This window comes from Anolis carolinensis, unplaced genomic scaffold (assembly GCF_035594765.1).
Source record: "Anolis carolinensis isolate JA03-04 unplaced genomic scaffold, rAnoCar3.1.pri scaffold_13, whole genome shotgun sequence".
Classification (NCBI taxonomy): Eukaryota; Metazoa; Chordata; class Lepidosauria; order Squamata; family Dactyloidae; genus Anolis; species Anolis carolinensis.
The window spans coordinates 11,605,687-11,624,963 of NW_026943824.1; the positions used below are offsets into that span (position 1 = coordinate 11,605,687).

The 19,277-nt window shown below is 39.4% G+C and overlaps 1 protein-coding gene and 1 long non-coding RNA gene across 2 annotated transcripts in view; one reads left to right on the plus strand and one right to left on the minus strand.

The window, feature by feature from the left end:
* Window positions 1–8,824, minus strand: part of LOC134294155 (uncharacterized) — a 29,974-nt gene extending 21,150 nt beyond the window's left edge. Inside the window, exon 1 of the long non-coding RNA XR_010001132.1 lies at window positions 8,728–8,824. This is a non-coding gene — a long non-coding RNA (uncharacterized LOC134294155). The remainder of the gene's footprint in view (window positions 1–8,727) is intronic.
* The window catches only part of ppl (periplakin), a 69,642-nt gene continuing 58,587 nt past the window's right edge, over window positions 8,223–19,277 (plus strand). Inside the window, exon 1 of the mRNA XM_008116801.3 lies at window positions 8,223–8,742. Within this exon, the coding sequence (XP_008115008.1) occupies window positions 8,681–8,742 (62 nt within the window). The 5' untranslated portion in view covers window positions 8,223–8,680. The remainder of the gene's footprint in view (window positions 8,743–19,277) is intronic.

Genomic DNA, 19,277 nt, shown 5'->3' on the forward strand with positions numbered 1-19,277 from the left:
CTTGGACCACTTTTTAAAAATATATATAAATAGCAACAGTCTGGATGGAAAGGAATTTTTTGGGGGGAAATATAATCCAGATTATCAAATCAAATAATCACATTATCTGCTTTGAACTGGATTATATGAGTCTACACTGCCATACAATCCAGTTCAAAGCAGATAATCTGGATTTTACATGGCAGTGTAGAAACGGCTGGAGTCTACATTGACCACATAATGTAGTTTGAAAATGGATTATAAGGCAGTTGGAAATCAACAACGCTCCTCAGGTTTCGGAAATTCAGAGCTATATCTTGGTCTATTTTGGATGGTCTCGACATGGCATTTAGAAGAGGATTACCATGGCCTCTATCTATGTAGTTGGCCAAATTGAATAAACCACATAACTTTACATAACTTTCAAGGCGATGATGAAGACATTTGAATTGGTTCAAGGTTTTGCATACATTGACTCAGTTATTCATCAGAAGGCAGTCACGAAGAAGACGAGGACTTAGAAAAGAAATTTATTTATTTACCGTATTTATATTCCGCCCATCTTTCTCACCCCGAAGGGGACTCAGTGTGGATCACAATGCACATAAACATGGCAAACATTCAATGCCATTAGACATACGACATACATAGACACAGAGGCAATTTAACATTTTCACGAGATTTTGCTCGATTTTAGCCACAAGGGTGCTGCTGCTTCACCGTCCACTTGTGACACTGAGTCCTTGATGGAGTACTTCCTCATTCTTCCACACACTGCTGGAGGGTTTTATGGTGTCGTAAATATACTCGAGTATAAGTCTAGTTTTTCAGCCCTTTTTTTAAGACTGAAAAAGCCCCCCTCGGCTTATACTCGGGTGAGGGTCCTGGTTGGCTTATATTTGGGTCAGCTTATACTCGAGAATATATGGTACATTTATTATTTTTCTCTATTATTATTGGTATTATTCTCTCTTATTATTGGTTGCTACTATTACATTTATTTTACTCTATTTTATTATTATTATTAATACATTTATTATTTCACTCTGATATTATTATTACATTTATTGTTTTACTCTATTTATTACTACATATATTATTTTCCTGTATTTATTACTATTATTATTACATGTATTATTTTACTCTATTATTATTAAAAGGATACATAAGCACATTTACATTGAAGAAGATGAGAATAATGATTTAATCAGAGTTGGACAATCTTATCTTAAATTAGAGCTTTATGTAAATGTTCAAAAACATTTAACCTACTGATGCCTCAATTAATGTAATTTTATTGGTATCTGTTTTTATTTCTGAAATTTACCACTCTCGGCTTGTACTGGAGTCAAGGTTTTCCTAGTTTTTGTGGTAAAATTAGGTGCCTTGGCTTATATTCGGGTTGGCTTATATTCGAGTATATACGGTAGTTAAATTAGCCTCCCTGCATAAAGTGGTACCTAAATCTCCTACTTGACAGATGGAACTGTCTTTCGAGCTGCATAGGTCAACAGCAAGCTAGACTATTTAATGGTTGGGAGCTCACTCCGACCCGGGCTGACTTCGAACTCATGACCTCTCAGTCAGTAGTGATTTGTTGCAGCTGGATACTAACCAGCTTCTGCCACAGCCCGGACATTTCCTCCTACCACGACTTTTATGGGGTCTTGTGACTGTAATCCCAAGGAATTAGAGTTGGCCGTGTATATAGTTGGCAGCCACCTCTCCACAAAAGTCAACATCGACACTGAAATATACACACCGCCTGAGCTCTGCGAGTGCAGCATTTTTCAGAATGAAGCAGAGAGTGGTTGTTGTATATCTTTCGGGCTGTGTGGCCATGTTCCAGAAGTATTCTCTTCTGACAAAGAGTGTTTGATGACTGGGACATCTGTAGAGATACCAAGGTGCTTGTTAATAAAGCCATTCCCCTCCCAACCCTGCTCTATGCCTGCGAAACGTGGACGGTCTACAGACGTCACACTCAACTCCTGGAGCGTTTCCATCAGCGTTGCCTCAGAAAAATCCTGCAAATCTCTTGGGAAGACAGACGGACAAATGTCAGCGTGCTTGAGGAAGCAAAGACCACCAGCATTGAAGCGATGCTCCTACGCTATCAATTCAGCTGGACTGGCCACGTTGTCCGAATGCCCGATCACTGTCTCCCAAAGCAGTTGCTCTACTCCGAACTCAAGAACGGGCAACGGAATGTTGGTGGGCAGGAAAAGAGATTTAAAGATGGGCTTAAAGCCAATCTTAAAAACTGTGGCATAGACACTGAGAACTGGGAAGCCCTGGCCCTTGAGCGCTTTAATTGGAGGTCAGCTGTGACCAGCAGTGCTGCGGAATTCAAAAAAGCAAGAATGGAGGGTGTAATGAAGTATGAATTTTGGTTTATAGCTGTTATGTTTAATTGTGTGTTTATGTTTAAAGGGGTAAGTGTTATAGTTATTACATGAAGGGAGTAGCCACCTGGTTGCCATAGAAATGTAGCTGCTTCTGTAGAAATGTAACTATTTCGAAGCTAGCAAGAAAAGGGCGGAGCTAGCTGGATGAAAAAGGAGGGAATGTTTTAAAAAGAGTTCAGTCTGTGCTCTGAGGCACAGGGAAGATTGATTCCAGGTTGATGGGATCAAGGAGACTCAATTGTTCATTTTGAGTCGGTTTTAAATAAGTTTGGTGACTTATTTAATGTAGTCTGTGTCCTGGAAAGGCACAGAGAATCTGTGATCACAGGGGTGACTGTGGTTTGAAGTCACTGAATAGTCCAAGTTTCAGACTTTGGGAACCAATCCCATCTGGACTCACAGAGATCCATTGAAGTAACAGTTAGAAAGGAACAGAGGAATAGGTTTTAACTACTTTAAGTAAAAGAAGTGATACTTTAGAGAGTTTGATTCATCTCATTCTAGTATTGTAACTGTTAATAAGAATACCTCTAAGTGAAACATCTTTTGTAACCACCAAGTCTGTGCCTGAATAAACTTATCGTTCTTTCAACATCCAAGCCTCTGTCGCATATATTCTAAACCAAGTTATGCTACCATCTAAAGTGAAGAAGAAGAAAGAAAAAAAAAACACAGGAAAATGTCTCCTCCCTGAGTCTTTGGTGGTTGCATCTTTACAAGTTGGTGGCAGTCGTTAATAGTTCTTTCCAAATTGCTGGCAGCAGGTGGGATAAAAGGATTCCCCCTGCCTGAAAGAGTCTTAGACGTTCGTAGTCCTTTACAGAGGGCTTAAGGGAGAAATTTGCTTGAAGTCCCTAACATCTGGACTTATCATTTGTCTTCTACTAGGCAGAGAGCCTTCTCGATTGTAGCCCATTATCTATGGAATGCCTTGCCAATTGAAATTCGAACTACCCGTGACCTACTTGCCTTTCGGAAAGCCTGTAAAACCTTTCTCTTCCGACAAGCCTTCGAAGGGTGAAAACTTGGGGCTATGTCCGTTCTTATTGTTATCTAAAGCTAACTGTATTGTTTTATCTATTTTTGTAAACCGCTCCGAGTCAAATTTGGAGTAGCGGTATACAAGTCCAATAAATAATAAATTTAAAAAACCCTGACCGGGACCGCCTTCCATCTGGAAACTGATGTCCTCACTGCGGGAGAACATGCAGATCAAGAATAGGTCTCTTCAGCCACCTAAGAATTCACCCTCAAGACCTCACAACTGGAAGACCATCATCCTCGAACTACGAGGGATCGCCTAAGTAAAAAATAGATGGACTCTGAGCCAAAGGGTTGGGACCTCCTTCACGGTCATGGCTTCATGGTATGACACCAAATTCTTGAGGCAATGGATCCTCTGCTTCTCTCTCTCTCGAGAAAGAGAGAGATACATTTCCCTTCCTCAGAAGTCAACTCCCGTGAGAGAGTTTTGGGAGGGACACCTTGCTCAGGGACGGAGTTACACCCATCCGATGAGGAGCAACCTCTCCAAACCTGTTGGTCCATTCTCGGCGTTTGTTCGTTCCTTTGCAGGCACACCTTCCCACCACCATTCCTTGGTTGAAAAGGCTTGGGACCAGAGTTTGGGTTCTTTTTAGCTTTCAAAACACCCATATTTGCATATACATACATACATAATAAGACATGATATGATAATGAGATACGACAGTGAGAAATGCTATTCCTTATTTCTTCCGAGAGCTGGATGGTGGAGAAAGCGGACTGGAGGAAAGCCAACTCATTTGAGATACGGTGCCGGAAGGAGAGTTCTATAAACTGCTTCACAAGGCAAACCAATGGGTTCTAGACACCTAGAGAGTTATAGTTCGCCCACAATCAAAATGCACTCTGAAACGCACCAACAATGGATCTGGATCACATATGGGACACAGACTCAACATGACCTAATAGTCGTTTAATACTACAGTAGAGTCTCACTTATCCAAGGTAAACGGGCCGGCAGAAGCTTGGATAAGCGAATATTAAGGAAGGATTAAGGAAAAGCCTATTAAACATCAAATTAGGTTATGATTTTACAAATTAAGCACCAAAACAACAAATTTGACAGAAAAAGTAGTTCAATACGCAGTAATGTTATTTTGTAATTACTGTATTTATGAATTTAGCACCAATGTATCATGATATGTTGAAAACACTGACTACAAAAATGGCTTGGATAATCCAGAAACGTGGATAAGCGAGGCTTGGATAAGTGAGACTCTACTGTATTTCATATCCAAATACCAGTGGGGTTTGGGGGAAACTGATCCGCAATGTTGGGAGTTGTAGTTCACCCACATCCTTACGCTTTTTCTAATGACGCCATTCTTAAAAACAAAAGCAAACAATGACTCTTTCTGATAAATAGCATACAAAAGACCTAACCCGAGCATTGTCAAGTACCTAAGGTAATATCATATATATCACAAACCCATAACCTTTAATACAATATCTGCATAAGCTGAGCTATTCAGAAGCATGTAGTATATTTTGGACTGTTTGGATTTCAAAATTGCAGATAAGGCATGTTGACCTGAAAATGTGACATCCTAGATCTGTAATAGTGAAGGTTGGCCCTGAATTTTAGCACATGAAATTAAAATAACGTACATCTGTAGCAGCCTGAGATGGATATTTTTACATTGATGTTTATACATATTGTTATTTATATTTATATGCATTTATTTAGTATGCCAACCTTCGCCCAGAATGGGAACCAAGGCGGCTTCCAAAGAAACAGTAACAAGTAATTTCACCAAACAGATAAAACCTGACACATTCACAACAGTCTGAGTTGGATACTTTTTTGTTTCTTTACAGTTGCATCTATATATTCTGGATGCCTTTATATTCATATTAATGTTTACATTACTATTTATTTATTTATTTCATATGTCTTTATGTTCATATGTATGTGTGTGTGTGTGTGTGTGTGTGTGTGTGTATTACAGGCTATTTTGCTCCTGTACTGTAACTTAAAAACATCTAACTCACACAACTAGAACCTTATACTTTTGCAGCAGCCTGAAATGGATACTTTATGTTTATTTATACTAATATGCCTTTTCCTCCCCACCCCCAATTCTATTTTAATGTTTATAGTCTTTAGATATTAGATTGCATGTTGCATTGCTTTTAGTACCATGAAACAACTTGGAGTCTCTGTTAAGAGAAAACGTGGCATGCAAATTATTATTACTATTAATAAAGTTATTATCTGAACTATTATTGTTGTTGATGATTATGATAATGAATTACCAGAATTATTATTATCGCTATTGTTATTATTATTATAACAATGATTATGAAATTTCTACCCAAATTATTATTATTATTGATGATGGTGAATGTATTACCTGAACTGTTATTATTATTACTGATGATTTAATTATCTGAATTATTATTACTTGTTATTATTGGTGATTATGAATTTATTACCCAAATTATTATTATTGATGATGAATGTATTACCCTATTATTATTATTGTTGTAACTACTATGATGAATTTATTACCCAAATAATAATAATAATAATAATAATAATAATAATAATTAATTTATTACTTGAATTATTGTTGTTGTTATTAATTGTTGTAATTTTGTCAATATCTATTGTTTCTTTACTGCTGGGAGGTGGTAATTGAGGCATAAGTTCCAGTGAATCATTTGGGCCACATAGTTGTGCCTCTGTTTGTAGTCTGTCTGTGCAATTTTCTTACAGCAGCTGAGGATGTGATCAATGGTTTCATCGGTTTCCTTGCACAGTGTGCATTTTGGGTCGTCAGCTGATTTTTCGATCTTGGCCTTAATGGCATTTGTTCTGATGGCTTGCTCCTGGGCTGCTCCTGGTCTCCTTCCTTCTTCAGGGTCCCATTTGTGAGCCAGAGCCAGGTCTTCTCCTTATCAGCTTTTCCTTCAATTTTATCAAGGAACTTTCCGTGCAATGTTTTGTTGTGCCAGCTGTCAGCTCTAGTTTGTAGTGCGGTTTTCTTGTACTGGTTTTTTGTCTGCTGTGCTTTGAGGAGTTTCTGATGTTTGACTTCAATTAAAGCAGGTTCTTCCCTTTGCTTTCCATATTCTGCCAGGGCATGTTCTTCTTCTTTGACTGCTTGTTTTACTTGTAAGAGTCCTCTGCCCCCTGATCTTCTAGGCAGATATAGCCGGTCAACATCACTGCGGGGGTGCAGTGAATGATGAATGGTCATGAGTTTTCTTGTTTTCTGTCCAAATTGTCCAATTCCATCTGTGTCCAGTTTATGATGCCAGCAGTATATCTTATGACAGGTATGGCCCAGGTGTTTATGGCCTTGATGGCGTTGCCTCCATTGAGCTTGCTTTTGAGGATTTTTCTGACCCTTTGTGTGTATTCTTTGCTGACCACAGTCTTCACATGTTCCTGCTTGATGTTGTCCAGCTGTAATATGCCCAGATATTTATAGGCCTCTGGCTGGTGACACTTTATTGTTTGGCCATTAGGCATATTTATGCCCTCACTTTCAATGATTTTCCCCTTCTTCAATGCCACTGTCGAACATTTGTCCAAGCCAAACTCCCTGCTGATATCAGTGCTAAAAATTCGGACAGTGTTAGTCAGAGACTGGATTTCAATTTCAGTTTTCTCATACAGCTTCAGGTCATCCATGTACATCAGATGCGAAATTTTGTGAGATTTCTTAGATGTATGATAGCCGAGATTTGCTTTTTGTAAGATTGTTGACAATATATTATTATTATTATATTATTATTATTATGACACAGCAAACAAGATAGATATGCTGGATTTCGTATCACAAAATCACAAGTCGAACACTTTCCAAGTGTCTAGGACTATGTGATGTATTTTCGGATGATGCGTGCAGATCCCAGTAGGGTGGCCTTTTGCAGTTGGCAGATTGTGATTTTGTCAATGTCTGTTGTTTCCAAATGCCGGCTGAGATCTTTTCGCATGGCACCCAATGTGCCAATCACCACCAGGACCACCTGCACTGGTTTCTGCCAGAGTCTTTGAAGTTCAATCTTGAGGTCCTGATAGCGGCTGAGTTTTTCCTGTTGTTTTTCGTCAATGCGACTGTCACCTGGGATGGCAACATCAATGATCCAAACCTTTTTCTTTTCCACAACTGTGATGTCTGGTGTGTTGTGTTCCAGAACTTTGTCAGTCTGGATTCGGAAGTCCCACAGTATCTTTGCGCGCACATTCTCCAATACTTTTGCAGGTTTGTGATCCCACCAGTTCTTTGCTGCTGGGAGGTGGTACTTGAGGCTGCTGGGAGGTGGTACTTGAGTTCCGATGAATCATTTGGGCCACGTAGTTGTGCCTCTGTTTGTAGTCTGTCTGTGCAATTTTCTTACAGCAGCTGAGGATGTGATCAATGGTTTCGTCGGTTTCCTTGCACAGTCTGCATTTTGGGTCATCAGCTGATTTTTCGATCTTGGCCTTAACTGCATTTGTTCTGATGGCTTCCTCTTGGGCTGCAAGGATCAGGCCTTCTGTCTCCTTCTTCAGGGTCCCATTCGTGAGCCAGAGCCAGGTCTTCTCCTTATCAGCTTTTCCTTCAATTTTGTCAAGGAACCTTCCATGCAATGTTTTGTTGTGCCAGCTGTCAGCTCTAGTTTGTAGTGCGGTTTTCTTGTACTTATTTTATTATTATTATTATTATTATTATTATTATTATTATTATTATTATTATTATTATTATTATTATTATTTATGGTGTCATTCCCTGGAAGGCTGCACCTGATGGATTTCCTTCCGCTCTGAAAAAGCTGGCAGTTCCAGCGCCCCCTGGTGGCCGCCCGTAGCGACGCCCTCTTCCCCATCCTGCTTTGAGAGCCAGCCAGTTCTGCTGCTCCCAGTAAATGAATGGCAAAGGAGGAGGAAACCATGGCAGAGCCCTCCCTCCTTCCCTCCCTCCCTGTGGGGCGTGGGCTGCAGGCAGGCCAGCCTGGCCCTTGAGCAGGCTCACACCTCCTTGTGCCAGCAGGGTTGCTGCCTGCCTGCTTACCTGCTCCAACTCCTCTCCTGCCAAAGCCACCCACTCTGCGACCACCTGGACTGGCGAGCAAGCAGCAAAGAAGGGGAGAAAGAAAGTAAAGAGATAAGGAAGGAGGGCAGAAAGAAAGAGAGAGAAAAAAGAGCGAAGCACCATCCTCCCTTTGGCCAAGGAAGAGAGGAGTCTTGGCACCTGCTTCCCTTGACCCCCTGGCAGCCAGGTATTTCCACCTTCATCCACCTTCAGAGAGAATCGGAAATGCATTCACTGTTCAAGAAAAGAAACAAAGGGAAATACAGTCCCACCGTCCAGAAGAAGAGGTGAGTCTCCTCCTTGCACAGTCCTCAAATCCTCATGTTTTGAAGCTTTGGCTTTCCCTAAAGCTCTAAAACCTGGCACAGGTGTCCAGCTGCTTCTCTTTAAGCACTTACCGTATATACTCAAGTGTAAGCCGACCCGAATATAAGCCGAGGCACCTGGTTTTACCACAAGAAAACTGGGAAAACATTGACTCCAGTATACGCCGAGGGTGGTAAATTTCAGAAATAAAAATAGATACCAATAAAATGACATTAATTGAGGCATCAGTAGGTTAAATGTTTTTGAATATTCACATCAAGCTCAGATTTAAGGTAAGACGGTCCAACTTTGATCAAATCATTATTCTCATCTTCTTCAATGTAAATGTGCTTATGTATCCTTTTAATAATAATAAAGGTAAAAAATGGTAAAGGCTTCCCCTGACATTAAGTCCAGCCATGACCGACTGAGGGTTGGTGCTCATCTCCATTTCTAAGCTGAAGAGCCGGCATTGTCCATAGACATCGCCTAGGTCATGTGGCTGGAATGACTGCATGGAACGCCGTTACCTTCCCACTGGAGCAGTACCTATTGATCTACTCACATTTGCATGTTTTCGAACTGCTAGGTTGGCAGAAACTAGAGCTAACAGCGGGTGCTCACTCCGCTCCCCGGATAAATGTGCTTATGTATCCTTTTAATAATAACAGAGTAAAATAATAATGTAATAATAATAATAATAAATACAGGAAAATAATACATGTAATAATAAATAGAGTAAAATAATAAATGCAACAATAATAATAAGATCAGAGTGAAATAATAAATGTATTATTATTAATAATAAAAATAGAGTAAAATAAATGTAATAGTAGCAACAATAATAGAGAAAAATAATAAATGTAATACAGTAATACCAATAATAATAGAGAAAAATAATAAATGTACCATATATTCTCGAGTATAAGCTGACCCAAATATAAGCCAACCAGGACCCTCACCCGAGTATAAGCCGAGGGGGGCTTTTTCAGTCTTAAAAAAGGGGCTGAAAAACTAGGCTTATAATCAAGTATATACAGTAGTTCAAGGGAAGGCTCTTTTTCCTTTAGAGTAGGAAAAATATATCTATGTATCTCTGTGTATTTCTAGCTATATCAGGTATGGGCAAACTTCAGCCCTCCATGTGTTTTGGACTTCAACTCCCACAACTCCAAAAGGTATCCTATAGATACACATACATACACACACACACACACACACACACACACACACATATATATATATATAGTGTACACAATTTATTTATTTATTTAATTTATATACCGCTCTTCTCCCTCAGGGTCAGTATAGACATACTGACCTCTATGGTCAGTATAAACAGTTGGTGCTACTTTATTCTCACAACAGCCCTGTGAGGTCAGTCAGACTGAGATTGAGATATGATGGTCAGTATAGACTGAGTGCATTATATGGTCAGTATAGACTGTGTACATCAGGGGTCCCCAAACTAAGGCCCGGGGGCCACATGCGGCCCATCCAAGCCATTTATCCGGCCCTCCTCCTCCTTCACCTGGTACATGCCTTCCAAAGTTTTGCTTATTTATAATGGCATTTTTATTATTATTTAATTAATTATTAATTATTAAGGGGTGCTTTACTAGTGTTTTTGGTGCACAAAGGCAGAAGGGGGTTGGACTAAATAGCACAAGGGGGCTCTTCCAACTCTCTTTGTTGTTGTTGTTGTTGTTGGCACAAAGACATAGTATAACACAGGAAATGAGATCTATATGCTGGATTTCGAATCACAAAATCACAAGTCGAATGCTTCCAAGCGTTTATTATTATTATTATCAACAACATTGAGGCTGGGTGGCCATCTGTCAGGGGTGCTTTGTTTGTGCTTTTGGTGCACAAAGGCAGAAGAGGTTGAACTAAATGGCCCAAGGGGTCTCTTCCAACCCCCTTTATTATTTTGATGATGATTATGATGATGATTAACATTGAGGCTGTATTTGTTCCCATTTTGTCTTTCTTCTTCAAAATAAGATATGTGCAGTGTGCATATGAATTTGTTCATAGTTTTTTTTAAAAAACTATAGTCCGGCCCCCCAACGGTTTGAGAGACCGTGAACTGGCCCCCTGTTTAAAAAGTTTGGGGACCCCTGGTGTACATCATGTGGTCAGTATAGAATGAGTGCATTATTTGGTCAGTACAAACTGTACATTATAGGATTAGCATCAACTGAGTATATTATATGGTCAGTATAGACTGTGTACATTATATGACCGGTATACACTGAATTCATTATATGGTTAGTATAGAATGAGTGCATTATATGTCAATATAGACTGGGTGCATTATATGGTCAGTATAGATTTGAGTACATTATATGGTGAGCATAGCCTGTGTACAGTCAGTAGAGAATGAGTACATTAATAGGTCAGTATAGACTAACTACATTAATAGTTAGTATAGACTCATTATAGACTCAGTATAGACTGAGTACATTATATGGTCAGTATAGATTGTGGGAGTTTTAAGTCCAAAACAAATGGAGGGCCAAAGTTTGCTCATGCCCGGTATACAGTATATACAGGAAATTACATTACATTACACTACCTTTCAAAAAACATTTTCAAAAAGTTATTAAAATATTGGACTCCTTATTGACTTTTGGCTCGCCCCATCTAGTTATCTACACATACATATAGGGAGGTATCTTGGAGATGAGATCCAAGTCTGAACCATAAATTCATTTCTGTTTCATATATACTGTATACACCTCATCCATAGCTAATTTTAGACAATATTTGCAATAATGTTGTGCATTAAACCATGTACGTCAAACCATCAGAAAGCCAAGAGGCCACCCTCTCAGCCTCCCAGATGGGAAATTTTAGATTTTGGAGCATTTTGGATTTGGGAATCCTGCATAAGGAAAGCTTTAGTTTTTATGGTCCAGGATTGAACCCTGTTATTGAATCAAAGGCTAGTAGTTGTTCTTGTTGTGACTCTGTTTTGTATGCTTATTAAATTTATTCCAACAAGCAAATGGTATCATACAGGACTATCTTACACACACACATATATAGTATACACAATTGGTGCTACTTTATTCTCATAGCAGCCTTGTGAGGTCAGTCAGACTGAGATTGAGATATGATGATCAGTATAGACTGTGTACATTATAGACTAGGCATGGTCAGTATAGACTAGGCATGGACAAATGTGGGCCCTCCAGGTGTTTTGGACTCCAACTCCCAGCCGGTAGGCTGTTAGGAATTGTGGGAGTTAGAGTCCGAACACCTGGAGAGCCCAAGTTTGCCCATGCCTGGTATAGAACAAGTACATTATATGGTCAGTACAGAATGAGTACATTAAGTGGTCAGTATAGATTGTGTACAGTATATGGTCAGAATAGACTGAGTACATTAAGTGATCCGTATAGACTGTGTACATTAAGTGGTCAGTATAGACTGTGTACATTAAGTGGTCAGTATAGACTGTGTACATTATATGGTTAGTATAGACTGAGTACATTATATGTTCAGTATAGATTGTGTACATTATCAGTATAGATTGTGTACATTATATGTCAGTATAGACTGAGTACATTAAGTGGTCAGTATAGATTGTGTACAGTATATGGTCAGAATAGACTGAGTACATTAAGTGATCCGTATAGACTGTGTACATTAAGTGGTCAGTATAGACTGTGTACATTAAGTGGTCAGTATAGACTGAGTACATTATATGTTCAGTATAGATTGTGTACATTATCAGTATAGATTGTGTACATTATATGTCAGTATAGACCTGTACATTATATGCTCAGTATAGACCGAGTACATTAAGTGGTCAGTATAGATTGTGTACATTATATGATCAGTATAGACTGAGTACATGAAGTGATCCGTATAGACTGTGTACATTATAGTGTCAGTATAGACCGAGTACATTATATGTTCAGTGTAGATTGTGTACATTATATGGTCAGTATAGATTGTGTACATTATTGGTATAGATTGTGTACATTGTATGGTTAGTATAGACTGAGTACATTATATGTTCAGTATAGATTGTGTACATTATCAGTATAGATTGTGTACATTATATGGTCAGTATAGACTGAGTACATTATATGGTCAATGTAGTCTCAGTACATTATATGCTCTGTGTAGACCAATATAATGAAGTTCAGTGCAGTCAAACTGCCTTATATGGGTCTACGCTGTCCATATAATGTGGTTCCAAACTGCATTATATGGTGGTATAGATTCAGCCTAAAATATCAACAGGTGTGTGAAAATTCTTTTCTGTATGCCTCATAATTTCCTTCTGGAGCATGGAAATGCTCACCCAGAAAAAGGAGTTTCTTCTATGTGTCGCCTTCCAGCATTGACCTTTGGCTGCATCTACACTGGAGCGTTGATGCAGATCGACACTACTTTCACTGCAGTGGCTCAATGGCTATGGGAGATGTAGTTTGGTGAGGCACCGGCAGTACGTGGCAGAGAAAGATCTTATAGAACTATCAATCCCAGGCTTGGATAGACCTTATAAAACTATAGCACGGAGCCATGGCAGTTCAAGTGGCGTCAAGTTGCATCAATCCTACAGTGTAGATGCAGCAGGTTATGGAGTTAGCTCTTGTTTTATGAATACCGGGAGAGATAACACCCTTTTAATTTTCCTCTGCAATATGTTGTAGTTTGTTTAAGGTTGTCGTTGGCACATTCCAGAATGCAATCTCTCCCTAAGGTGCGGCTCCGTCTCCCTCCCTCCCTCCTTCCCTCTCTTTCTTTTTCCTCCTCCTTCTTTCTCTCTCTCACTCACTCTCTCGAAATATTGGCAAGGCGCACCTGATCTACTGCTTCTTCTTTCCAAAGGAACATGTCTCAATGCGTCTTAATTAAAACAGAAACTCCCCACGTCGGTTTGGTAAACAGGGAGTTGGAGACACAGAGGGGCGTGGGACACACTATAGGTTTCACACTATTTTAGATTTTAAAAGAAATACCTTTTCCTTGTTTCTCAATGTGTTCATTTCTGCATCAAAGTTCGTATCTCTTGCGCATCGTCTCGGGTGGGCGGAAGGTAATAGACAATGCACACTATCATGGCATCTGAAGCCCAGCAGTCTCCACTTTTAATTGACGGCGCATTCTCTAGGTTTAACGTATTCAGAATCAGAAGGCGACTATATTTTTGGACCATAACTCCCAGAATCCTGCAACTGGCCCAAAAAGTAATTTTTCCAAGCTCTGCTTTATATTGTATGCTTTTTATCCCATGTGAGCCGTCCCTTCAGAAAGATGGAGGTGGGATAAAAAATAAAGTAGCTACAGTAGAGTCTCACTTATCCAACATTCACTTATCCAACATTCTGGATTATCCAACACATTTTTGTAGTCAATGTTTTCAATACATCGTGATATTTTGGTGCTAAATTCGTAAATACAGTAATTACTACATAGCATTACTGTGTATTGAACTACTTTTTCTGTCAAATTTGTTGTACAACATGATGTTTTGGTGCATAATTTGTAAAATCATAACCTAATTTGATGTTTAATAGGCTTTTCCTTAATCTCTCCTTATTATCCAACATATTCGCTTATCCAACGTTCTGCCGGCCCGTTTACATTGGATAAGTGAGACCCTACTGTATTATTGTTATTATTATTATTATTATTATTATTATTATTATTATTATTATTATTATTGTATGACACAGCAAACAAGATAGAAATGCTGGATTTCGTTTCACAAAATCACAAGTCAAACACTTCCCAAGTGTTTAAGACTGTGTGATTATTATTATTATTATTTATTATGACACAGCAATCAAGATAGACATGCTGGATTTTGTATCACAAAATCACAAGTCGAACACTTCCCAAGTGTCTAGGACTGTGTGATGTATTTTCGGATGATGCGTGCAGATCCCAGTAGGGTGGCCTTTTGCAGTTGACAGATCATAATTTTGTCAATGTCTATGGTTTCCATAGCTCGTTTGGCACGGCACCCAGTGTGCCCATCACCACCGGGACCACCTGCACTGGTTTCTGCCAGAGTCTTTGCAGTTCAATCTTGAGGTCCTGATAGCGGCTGAGTTTTTCCTGTTGTTTTTAGTCAATGCGACTGTCACCTGGGATGGCAACATCAATGATCCAAACCTTTTTCTTTTCCACAACTGTGATGTCTGGTGTGTTGTGTTCCAGAACTTTGTCAGTCTGGATTCGGAAGTCCCACTGTATCTTTTCATGCTCATTTTCCAATACTTTTGCAGGTTTGTGATCCCACCAGTTCTTTCCTGCTGTGAGGTGGTACTTGAGGCATAAGTTCCAATGGATCATTTGGGCCACATAGTTGTGCCTCTGTTTGTAGTCTGTCTGTGCGATTTTCTGACAGCAGCTGAGGATATGATCAATGGTTGTTATTATTATTATTATTATTATTATTCTATTATTATTATTACATTGAAGGTTGTAAGGCTGGATTTACACTGTCAGAGAATGCAATTTGAACTGCATTATATGGTGAGTAGATCAATAGGTACTGCTCTAGTGGGAAGGTAACGGTGCTCCATGCAATCATGCTGGCCACATGACTTTGGAGGTGTCTACGGACAATGCTGGCTCTTTGGCTTAGAAATGGAGATGAGCACCAACCCCCAGAGTCGGACATGACTGGACTTCATGCCAAGTGAAAACCTTTACCTTTACTTATATGGTCAGAACAGACCCACTGCATCATTTGGGTCTACACCAGACATGGGCAAACCTTGACCCTCCAGGTGTTTTGGACTTCAACTCCCAAAATTCCTAACAGCCATGCCTGGTCTACACTGATCATATAATGCAGTTCAAACTACATTATATGGCGGTGCAGATCCAGCCTAAAGCACAGTCAGAAAAGTAAAAGTTCCAAGCTCTGTGTTGTCGAAGGCTTTCATGGCCGGAATCACTGGGTTGCTGTGATTTTTCCAGATTGCATGGCTATGTTCGAGAAGCATTCTCTTCTGACGTTTCGCCCACATGTATGGCAGGCATCCTCAGAGGTTGCGAGGTCTGTTGGAAACTAGGCAAGTGGGGTTTATATACCTGTGGAATAATGTCCAGGGTGGGAGAAAGAACTTTTGTCTGGTTGAGGCAAGTGTGAATGTTGCAGTTGGCCACCTTGATTAGCATTGAATAACCTCGCAGCTTCAAAGCCTGGCTGCTTCCTGCCTGGGGGAACCCTTTGTTTGGAAGTGTTAGCTGGCCCTGAGTGTTCTTTATTTATTGTCCTGATTTTCTTGGCAAGATCTGTTCCCAAGAGGTTTGCCCTTGTTTTCCTCTGAGGCTGAGAGTGTGACTTGCCTAAGGTCTCCATTGGGTTTCCATGGCTGAATGGGGATTTGAATCTTAATAATAATAATAATAATAATAATAATAATAATAATAATAACAACAACAACAACAACAACAACAACAACAACAACAACTTTATTTTTATATCCTACCCCCATCTCCCCAGAGGGGACTCAGGGCGGCTCACATGAGGACAAGCCCAGTTTCAACATACAATAAAATACAGCATAATTAAATCAAGGTAAAACAGGTAAAATAGCACAAAACTCCAACATCAAAACATTAGAACATTAGAGTCTGAACATACTATACAACTGTAAGATAAAATTCAGCAGACTCTACAAGAGGGAATTAATCTGATATCCAAACCCTGATATCACAGTGACTTTTCATTTTGGGAAAATGAGAAAGAGGAAAAAGTTTTTGGCCTGCTGCTTCCATCAATGAAGGATTATTCAGACTGTCAGTGGATTTTGCTTATCGTGTGTCTTTAAGTTCATTCTTTTCAAGCGGCAGTGTTGAAACTCGAACTTGCAACCGCCACAAAATATATGCTCTCATACTGACACCTAGTAAACCTACTGAAGCTTCAAAACTCTGGAAGTTGTAAAAGAGTGTGCCTCTGAGCATGTACAAAATGCCTCAGACAGCCATGATTTGCTCAGGTGAGCTGTGAAAGGCTCCTACCTTTTTCAACATCCAAAGAGTAGCCAAATACACTGCAGGTAAAGTTTTGCCCACCTGGATTTTGGACTTTTTGTATTGTTCTGTCTCAGAGGTAGATGTAGTTTCTGCCTCTTTAGCAGTTGTGCAAAAAAAAAAAAAGGGGGGGGGGGCATTTCAACAGCTTGCACACCAAGCCTATTTCCAGGAATTCCTTTATCAAAGGGCAGGAGATGGGCCCATGTGCCTTTCCCTCTGACCAATTGACCTCTCTCCTGTCTGGTCCGGTGGGGAAATACGTTCTTTCGGGATAAACCATCCAAGGAGAGTTAAGAAGGGTTGCTTTACAGATGAACTTGAGCCCTGTTTGCACAATCTTCCCCTTTCCACTCCCAATTTCCATAAGAGCGAAAGAGGAGGGTTTCTTCATTGGCTCGAATGAAACCTCCAGAGAAGCCACTTTGGCCCCATTGCTTTGGATAGCCGCATGGAAATTCTTATTTATTTGTTTGGAAAATATAAAGATTCATCCTCCTCTCCCAGCTTTCATTGTCTAGGGAATCCTATTATGTTCTCCCTCGTTCCAAAGGGTTTGTTTTGGAAACTCAGGCAGAGGGTGGAGATTGTTCTGTTGCCAATGGGCCATATGGGCACTTTCTGTGGCTCTAAAGAAAGGAGTCGACTTGAATTTTGAGGTGCATCTGCACTGTAGAGTTATTGTAGTGTTAGATAAGTGAGACTCTACTGTAATACAGATTAGCTGCTTTGAACTGGATTATAGGAGATTGTATCTACACTGCCATATAATCTAGATTATCAAAGCAAATAATACAGATTAGCTGCTTTGAACTGGATTATAGGAGGTTGCATCTATACCACCATATAATCCAGATTATCAAAGTAAATAATACAGATTAGCTGCTTTGAACTGGATTATGGGAGGTTGGAGTTCACTACCATATAATCCAATTTCTGATTCCAGATTATCTGCTTTGAGTTGGGAGTATGTGGCAATGTAGACTCATATAATCCTGTTCAAAGCAGGTAATCTGGATTTTAAATGCTGGGTCTTTGGTAAGTATTGCTTTAAAACTATGCTTTGATTGAGGGCTTTTGGGCCACTACTGACCTATGGGGTTTTCTTGGTGAGATTTGCCAGTGCTTTCCTCTGAGGCTGAGAGAGTGTGCTTTTCCAAAGGTTAGCCCAATGGGTTTCTATGGCTGAGCAGGGGATTCGAACCCTGGTCTCTAGAATCTCTGTTCGAGGCTCAAACTACTGCACTATTGGCACCATTCAACTCTAACAAATTACTTGTACACGGGAATAAATTACTGAGAGCTCTGCGGAGAGAATGGTTTTACCTGGAACCACAAATTATTTAATCTGCAGGCATTTAAGATATGCATCTTCCCAATCAAAGTTGCTGGCAGGATGCAGCCAATTCACACACCCCTTTAATAGCCGAACAGGAATCCAAACAGTCAACAAGTAGATATTTTTGCAGCAGAAAAGTACTGTCTGGTGGGGCGGACACTGAATTGTTCACAAATACATTTGTGGAAGATGAGGCAAGGTGGCATCATTTGTCAAAGCGTTCTATATCCTTGGAAGTAAGGTAAAGAAAACTATACATCCAGAGAAAGGATTGAGCTAAATGCGCCATCATTCCAATACAACATCCAAATTAAAAAAATAAAGTGATCATTTCAGAATAAACCAGTTTAACTTTTCCAAAGTTTATCCTGATAGTCTCCAAATCTGCTCACTTCCTCATTCAAGGAATACACAAAACACTATATGGCCAGTGCAAATATATTTGAATTATTCAAAATTTCAAAATACTGTACTCCAAAATCCAAAAGTATCCACATTAAATTATTATTGACACAACAACATTGTATGACACAGCAAACAAGATAGATATGCTGGATTTCGTATCACAAAATCACAAGTCGAACACTTCCCAAGTGTCTAGGACTGTGTGATGTATTTTTGGATGATGCACGCAGATTATCATCATCATCATCATCATCATCATCATCATATTATTATTATTATTAGTAGTAGTAGTAGTAGTAGTAGCAGTAGTAGTAGTAGTACAGTAGTCTCATTTATCCAACACTCGCTCATCCAACCTTCTGGATTATCCAACACATTTTTGTAGTCAATGTTTTCAATACATAGTGATATTTTGGTGTGAAATTCGTAAATACAGTAATTACTACGTAGCATTACTGCGTATTGAACTACTTTTTCTGCCAGATTTGTTGTATAACATGATGTTTTGGTGCTTAATTTGTAAAATCATAACCTAATTTGATGTTTAATAGGCTTCTCCTTAATCTCTCCTTATTATCCAACATATTCGCTTATTCAACATTCTGCCGGACAGTTTATGTTGGATAAGTGAGACTCTACTGTATTTGCTTTGATAATATGGATTATATGGTGGTATAGATCCAGCCTCCAATAATCCAATTCAAACCAGATAATCTGTATTATTTGCTTTGATAATTTGGATTATATGGCAGTTGT